At 38.1% G+C, this 8,476-nt stretch overlaps 1 protein-coding gene across 1 annotated transcript; it reads left to right on the top strand.

The window, feature by feature from the left end:
* The first annotated feature begins 5,247 nt into the window (after nt 1-5,247).
* Nucleotides 5,248-8,221, top strand: LOC131233824 (uncharacterized). The gene is made up of 4 exons (XM_058230638.1): nt 5,248-6,095; nt 6,199-6,375; nt 6,656-6,787; nt 7,683-8,221. The coding sequence occupies exons 1-4, from the start codon at nt 5,574-5,576 to the stop codon at nt 7,773-7,775; spliced, it is 924 nt and encodes a 307-aa protein (XP_058086621.1). The 5' UTR covers nt 5,248-5,573; the 3' UTR covers nt 7,776-8,221.
* The last annotated feature ends 255 nt before the right edge of the window (nt 8,222-8,476 follow it).

Here is an 8,476-nt window from a genome sequence, read left to right as displayed (position 1 = left end):
CTTTTGTTTTGTGTAAGGGGAGCTCCTTGGGTTGGCTTTGGGCTTTGCATTTTTCTCTCCTTTCGGCCTCTTGTTTCCTCCCTGGAGTGCAGGGCGGATGGATAAGGGGCTTAGCTGGAGTTGGTTTTTGGTGTAAGGTGATGGTGTTTGTGCTGTCCGCTCCCTTTGTGTGATAGTTGTTTAGCTAGGAGAGGACCGAATTTTTTGTTGTGCCCTCTTGATAGCACTTGTACATCCCCTGTTCTTAATAGCAATATATAAGGGCCAGGCCCCATTTTTTGAAAAAAAAAAAAAAAAGTGTCTCAAAAATGGTAGTCATAGTGCCAAGATTTTTTAGAAAGAAATTTATCTTTAAATCATTGGTTCTAATATATCAAGATATAGTAGAAAAACTAAAATAAAAGAATTACAAATGATAGAACAAGAATTTAGAGAGCTAAGGCATGTTACAGTTATTGTCTTAAAGACAGATTTTTACCCACAAGAAGATTTTGGATGCATTAGGTTGCAACAAGTTTGCCCACAGGATACAACAACTCTCCTCCAAGATGAACGATATCGATCAAGTGCACTCTCAATCTTTGCCACACAAACTCAAGAATGCATGTACTGATTTACTGATAAAGAATAGAAAAGAAAAATCAGAGAAGTGAAAATTTTCTGAATGTGTTTTGTAAAGGGAATGAGATGTCTTTATATATATATATAAGTAAGTAGCCGTTGAGGCTTGAGGCGCATAATAAATGCACAGCAGCGCATGCTGACTCATTAATTATTAGGTAAATGTACAATGTCTCTTTGTCTTTATGTGCATTAGTATGTCAAAACATACGTAGGAAAAATAAAATTGTCCAATCAAAGATACATCACATTGCACCACACCATGCCTCACCATGTCCACATCTGTGGCCGCGATGCACGTGTGCGTGTGAGGTTGCTCCCATGTCATACTCACATTTTTAAATACAAAGGATTAGTGATGGGTTTTCATATAAAAGCTAAGTTTCCTAACAACTTTTTAATGTTGGACAAAACTAAACACAATTAAGACAAGTTGGTTAACAAAAGCAAAAATTCAATTTTCCTAAAATTTCAAATATTTCTTTTAAAACCTTTAACTTTAACAAGTCGGTCCTTGCTATAAAATACTATAGTTTCATTTTTCTAACATTTTCCTCAAAATATCTTTTGGAGAAATTTTCTAACCAATCAACTCTAAATGTTGAAATGTCACGCGCAACCGAATACTCATTAAAACTCGTCAGCACTTTTTGACATGTGATGTGGGTAGAAAATCTGAACTGTCCTAAATGATTTGGCCCTATGAAAGTGAGATGGAATTGCTTTCTTAATTTTCCTCTTACTTCACTATGGCCCACCAGATTTTTAGATCAAACTAACTTTTGGCTTTAGAGTTTCATATAATGACTCATCTACTAAACCATTCAGATTTTATACTCAAATCACAGGTCAAAAAGTGCTCATGAGTTCTCATGAAAATCAATTCCATACAAGCATGTAAAAAAATGAGAGGTAAACTTGTGTAACAAAGAGTCGAATTGAGCACAATGGCCACTCAAAGCCTTTTATAGCAACTAATAAAAAAAATAATGGAAACCAAGAACGACATAACAGTTACCTATGGTTAAATTGTTGATTACTAAAATGGTTGATGATGTTGTTATATGACGCTACCTTATCCGTGGCAATCACATTGCAAATAAACTATTTGCACGTTAGTTGGACCATTGCGGTGGGCCGACCCAAACAACATCAGCTATTTTGTTTTCATTTTAGCATTGCCCGCTACACAGGCAAACCGCACTGGCTAGACACTTCTCAACATATCATTCTATCTCGTAAAAATGTGGGGGTTGGACTTGAGCATGTGTTTGTCACCATTCACTAAAATGGGTCATCCAAGTACGCAGGATCACCACGCACCAATCCAAGAATCCCAACTGTGGGCCCCATCAAACTCTAATTAATAAGACAAAGTGCAGATCCTCTGCTTGTCACAAACAAGAATTTTTTGTTTGTCACTATGTGATTGGGACACATCCGGTTTTCAAGCATTTAATGCAGCAGTGTTGATGACGATGTGGACAAATCACAAAGTAGGAAAACATGAATCCTTATTTGTGGCAGGCAGAGGATACGGATTAAAACAGGACATGTTAACCATGTGATTGAGCTCTTTCTCAACTGAAGAGAAATCATTTGGATTGTATATAATGGGGGCAACATTTGGTCAATTTCACCCAACAGTAGTAATAGGGAGGACATGGCTTAAAGGCTGTGTGAAGCCCATCTTTATAACTGTATAACAACTATGCTTTAGCTTATTATGCTGCTTGATGGATGTCTCCACAAAAAGAGAGGAAGATATAAAACATGAGTGGGCCATGACAATAATAATAATAATAATAAAAGAAAAAAAGAAAGAAGTAAAAATTAGTTACCACCCTCAAAATTATTTTTATAGCCTTTTTAATTTTTTTTTCAGATGGTGAATTTTTTCTTTCACGGCCTGTTTGATACGGTAGAATTACCCATGAACAGGGTAAATTCATAATTATACCTAATTAATTGAAATCAAACCACCGCTAGTTGTAACTAGAATTGAAATATGCCCGTTTGATATGTATTTCTTTCCTATAAACTAATGTCATTCTCAGCCCATCATAAATGTAATCATCTACCATAATTTTATCATCTAGGCCGTTGCTAAGATGGGTCCACCAGGGAATATGCCATGCCCCAATTTTATTCTATTTTGGAAGGCTTTCTTCAGCTTGAGTGAGAGGAACATCCCTGTACTTGTTCCTTAACCTTTTATTTTCAAGTCACAATGGAAACATATGGATTATTTAATTGAGAAAATATTTAGGCCTATGGTTTATTTATGGTGCGGCCTTGAGATGAACGGTACGAATCAGTAAATCAAGGCTCCAAGTGTAGACTAAGGACCGAATGAAAGTACGCATATCCTCTTAATGGGTATCATTTAATTGCTGGATTTTCCTGACATAGTTGTTACGAGAACTGCCAACAAAAATTACGATAACTGCCAACAAAAACACAACCTCGTGTCAAACGCCAAGAATAAGTAATGATGATGAGTTTACCATTATTTACAAAGAATTCTGCCATATCACATAATCCCTTAACCATTCTTTTCATTGTAGGCTTTGGTTGTTGATGTTAAGTGGGTATCAAACAGTCCGGGTAACTCACACCAATGTTTCATTAATGTCTGAAAGTTCAACCCATTGGACTACAAGTTATTGTCTACCTAGCGGATTACATCAAACCCATTATGTGCATATCGTTGGATATGGGTGTGTGGGCCCCGCTTGTGAGCAGCCATTAGTGGGTGGGTCTTGCACAAATTACCTCTAATTAATTTCTCAATTTTCTTACTGGTATACTAAAGTTGAATTTTCAATTCAATGCAGATACGATTGGAAACAGGGAGATATCAAACGAGATGGGATAATTCCTCCATCATTCAAACTCTCCCGATCATACTGTTAACAAAAGAGGAGGGCATCCCCTTGTATAATATATCCAAATTTTGAGAGAAATACCCGAGAGAAAGAGGAGGGCATCCCTTGTATAATGTATCCAAATTTTGAGAGAAATACCAGAGAGAGAGAGAGAGAGAGAGAGAGACCCGTATGTCCATTTGGATCGGCTTTGAAAATCTACGCCATTAGTTGTTATCTCAAATATAGAATTAAATGTATGATAAGATCATCATTGCTTCCGAAGTGGTTAGGCACATCTCAGGATGTTTTCCATCCATCTATTGCTTTGTACTAAGGTCCCAAGATCATGTACACCATCAGATCCTTTGAGCCACCCATCCAATTAATTAATTGATTAATGAGAAAGGGAGAAATTAAAGAGATAAAAATAAAAGAAATAATATATATATATATATGGAAAAGGTACCATGCGCTCAACCTCACGTGTCCATCTCATGAGGTCGAGTTGTGTGGGCCCCACCGTGATGCGTTTCGAACATCTAACCCATCAGTCAGATGCACCATTCCATCGTGGGCCTAGGTCTGAAAAATCAAGTCAATCCGTGACTTGTGTGCGCCACACCACATACAGAAGTGGGGAGGGGCTGTGCACCATTAAAACATTCATAACCATTTTTGGGCCCACCGAGATGTGGTTTGCAAATCCAGCCCATCCATTATGTGTGTTCCACTTGGATGAGGGTTCAGACCAAGTTTCAGACGCATGCCAAAACTTAGATGGGCCCCACAAAGTGCTTTTATATGTTTTAACGGTGTCTTCACATGATTGTAGATGGTATGGCCCACCTGAGTTCCGTATACGGTGATTTTTGGGATATCCCATAATTTAAAGGGGACCCATCAAATGCACGCTGATGATGGTCGACACGCATCACGGTGGGGCCCACACAAGTCGGAGACCTTATATCCGCCTTCAATCCTACAAAACAGAATATGATACTGATTAAGTTTAAATAATATAATCACTCAATTACTCTTTTGTGCGAATTATGGTTCACTTAAAAAGTTAGGTCATGAGAATATGAGATGAGTTATACCGGATGTACGATGACCTGCATTTTGTAAACCCAATATATGCCTAGTATTGTTTACTTTTACTACGTGGATCATAGTCATGTGTTGAGACATTTTACATACAAATTGCTTTAATTCGATTTAATCATAGCAATATGTAAGTCGCCAATCCTGTAGGTAACTCTATGTCCTTAGTTACCATTTTCTTTTGTATAGCAGGATGATATTGAGTATCACTACTTTACTGTATGGCGATGAAGATCCTTAGATTGACTAGACCTAGTTATGTTAGGAAAGTAGCTTAGTCTATTCTAAATTATATACTTGTAGAAGAAAGATCTCGTGGAACATGCACCCCAAGTTTTTAGAATTACCAATACTTAATTAAAAACTTATCTGCATGTAATATCAAAATTTTAAATGCCGCCCAAGAAAAAAAAAAAAAACACCAATAGTATAAAAGGAAAGGCATTACCTCGCATAGGGTATCTAAATTTTGAGAAAAAATCCTGAAAGAGAAAGGAGAAGAAATGATACATATGTCCATCTTGCTCACCTATGGACGGTCACAGCTATTGACATCCAACCCGTCCAATGGGTTTTCTTTAACATAAGGTTCACCTTCTGTAAAAGATGGCCTACTTACTCATTAGGGGACCGCATTTGTATTTTATTATTTATGGGCGGCTGTACGTTAGCTTTTCATGGTGTAGCCCACCTGCCGACTGGATGAGGCCGATTTTCTACGCAAGGTGATCCTCGTGGTGGGCCAACCCACTGGAAGGGTGGGATATTGCACGCATGACCGATTGAACTTGAGACCTTCTCCCGAGATAAAATAAAAAATAAAAAAGCAGTGGCATCAGCGGTATCTCTCGTTCTCGACTCTCGTAGATAAATAAACGGAAGCTGATACCAGACTTCTTCGTTCCAAACAAAAAACAGAGCGTAAAAACACTAGCAATAACAGCTCTCCCCTCAATCTTCTCCTCATCTTCTTCTTTTTTAATGGCCTCTGATCTCTTTCTCTTCGATGGCTCTTTCCTTCGCCATTGTCAGGACCCTTACTCCGCCGATACCGAGCTCCAATTCCTCTCGGACCCTCTCTTTCATTTCCCAGACCCTCTTGACAATCTCCAATCTTTCTCTACTGAACCCATTCAACCACAGCTATCTGATCCATTCCCCATTCCTCTTCCCATCTCCACCTCTCCGCCCAGCCACAAAATTCAAAACTTATCATTGGGTCCCACCACAACAGCACAAGGGATTACTGATTTGGGGGTGAAATTAGAAGAGTTTTGCATGGATTTTGAGCAGGATTATCATAGTCTTCCTCCCAATAACCTTGGATTGATTCAGAGGAGTTTCAGCAGTCACTCGCTTGATCGAAAGCCAACTCTTCTCTTCCAACCCCACTTCTCTTCTCTCTCAGAGACGCCCAAATTCGAGACCCAAATCTCAAATTCGATCGAAAATCACAAATTCGAAGGATCCATGAGAAGGGCTTGCAGTACAGGGGATTTGCAGGTTAAAAACCGCATTTTTAAAGGCCTTCTTCCTCTCTTTTTATTTTTTCTACTTTTCTTTAAAGGGTTCTTTTCAATCTGATCTGCTCTTGTTTCATCTCCAGAGAATGAACTCAATGCAATCGAATTCCGCCTTTCCAAGCCCGTTAGCTACGGAGACTTCATATGTGGAAGAAGTAGGAAGTTTCAGGGTCGGCCGTTACAGTGCTGAAGAGAGGAAGCAGAGAATTAATAGGTATAGGAACAAAAGAAATCAGAGAAATTTCAATAAGACAATCAAGGTGAGATAGCCAAACACATCCTCCTTTAGCTGCGTTTGGATGCACAAGTGAATTGAATTGCCAACATTGAGTTTAGTCAAGAAGAAATGACAAAAGATTTTTTTTTTTTTTTTTTTTATTTCTTTCCTTTCAAATTGCATTTTCTATTCTCTCACGTTCAAGCTGGTAAGCAACGAAATTGCAATCCAACTAGATTGTGCATCCAAACGCTGCATGTATTTTCATGACACTATTGCAATTGATCCGGTTGAAATGGGGTTTGGCCTGTGGTCTTGTGCAGTATGCATGCAGGAAGACGCTAGCTGACAGCAGACCGCGAGTACGTGGCAGATTCGCGAGAAACGATGAAACTGGAGAGACTACCAAGGCGCCTGGGTCTCATCGAGAGGAAGAAGACGAAGAAGAGCAATGGGTAAATGAGAATTAAAAATTGAAGAAATAAAAAATGAAGGGTACTCGTGCAAGTAGGACTGAATCCCACTCCAAATAACATTATGAAAAGTGGTTTATGCAAATGCATACGATATACGGGATTCTAGCCATTGTATTTGAGTTTTTTCTTTTCAATGACCCAAACCCAAAAGAAAAAAATAAATAAAATCAATTTGATTATTACAACTCATATGGGCTGAAATAATCCAATTGATGACTTTTATATGTTGTCTTTTCATTTTAAAAAGTGAAAAAAAGTGGCATATCATGTAAACAGTTTGGATTATTGCAAAATGATTCAAATTGAAAGCTAAAGTACTGCCGCCTTATATTGTAATATGTTAAGATGTATTGGAGAAAACATTCAAATCCAAAGAAATTCACGGAAGCTTATTAATAAGCTCGTTGGAATACATTTCAACTTATTGCTTCAGGGTACAGGCACTTTAGCCTTTGAATTTAGGTCATATTATAGTGATCTAAATAATTTATATAATGAAATTCATTTTCAATGTTTGGTTGTCACTAAACGATCAAATACACTCTTATGTTGGAATAATTTTACTTTTATAGGTTTTTAAATATCCCTAGCCTTTAGGAAGACGGATCATATAAACAATTCTGGTCATTGAAAATTAAGATAAGCTATTTAACGCATAAGTAGGAGGTAAAAATTAAGATAAGTTATTTGAGACATAAGTAATTTATCTTAAGTGACATACGATCCAAAAGCCCAATCATATTAGAATCTAAGTCGTACTTGATTGAGTAGCCATCCAAATTAACCCAACAGTACATTTTATTTTCAATTTTCAATGTTGGTAAACAGATGGCTAATGTGGTAACTTTTTGGTTTTTTGAATTCTTCTTGTTAGGTGGATGGACTGAATGATGGGGAAGAGGAGCTGGTGGCCATCAGAGATTTTGTAAACAGTAACGGTCCAATTTTTCAATACTGGGATTGCTGAAGACTGCATCTCTTTTTCCTGCCAAAGGAAAATTGCTTCCCTTTCGACGGGGAGAAGGAAATTACCACAATAGTAGAAAGAAGAGTTGCTAGCTTCACACGTGGAAATATGCCACACGTGTTTGAGATAAGAACTGATCATCAGGCGGTCCCCACTGTTTAAGCAGACTATTTAATTGATCATTGGGTGGGCCGCAGAGAACTTTGACTGTTGGTGACTCGCTCTTTCCATTCATTTGTTTCTGTGCTTGTGCGGTACGTAATGCTCCGATGGATAGGGCTGATTTTTTAGATATGGCATGTAGACAGTGGAGAATGCCTGATCAACGGCTCAGATTTCACACACGTGTGTAATGTTTCTGAGTATGAGGCGAGTATACTGAGGTGTCATTAGCAAGCTGTAATTACTCCTGGCCATAATAATGATAATAATAATTCACCTATTTTTAATTCTCTCTGTCTCGCCCCCCTTATCTTTTGATGAACATTGAGATGGCAAGGATATGATTCTTGGCCCGTGAATCCGTACAAGTGGGCCCCACTGTTTGGCATTTAATTCCAATGATCTGATGCTCCCCAATTCGGACGGACCGTGCTTAAAGGATTTATGTCCGTGGGACAATTACGAGTGTTTGATCGGTGGCCCACAAATAGAAAAGAATACCATGATTGACATTCAACAGCGAGAAAGCAAAAGATTGT

Source organism: Magnolia sinica, chromosome 18 (genome assembly GCF_029962835.1).
Source record: "Magnolia sinica isolate HGM2019 chromosome 18, MsV1, whole genome shotgun sequence".
In the NCBI taxonomy this organism is placed as follows: domain Eukaryota; kingdom Viridiplantae; phylum Streptophyta; class Magnoliopsida; order Magnoliales; family Magnoliaceae; genus Magnolia; species Magnolia sinica.
Note: the sequence above shows the minus strand (reverse complement) of the source record. Positions and strands in the feature narration are given on the sequence as shown.

Coding starts and splice junctions, on each gene's coding strand:
- LOC131233824 (XM_058230638.1), top strand. CDS start 5,574: ATGGCCTCTGATCTCTTTCTCTTCGATGGCTCTTTCCTTCGCCATTGT. Junction 6,096..6,198: donor GCAGTACAGGGGATTTGCAG/GTTAAAAACCGC, acceptor TTTCATCTCCAG/AGAATGAACTCAATGCAATC. Junction 6,788..7,682: donor AAGACGAAGAAGAGCAATGG/GTAAATGAGAAT, acceptor TCTTCTTGTTAG/GTGGATGGACTGAATGATGG.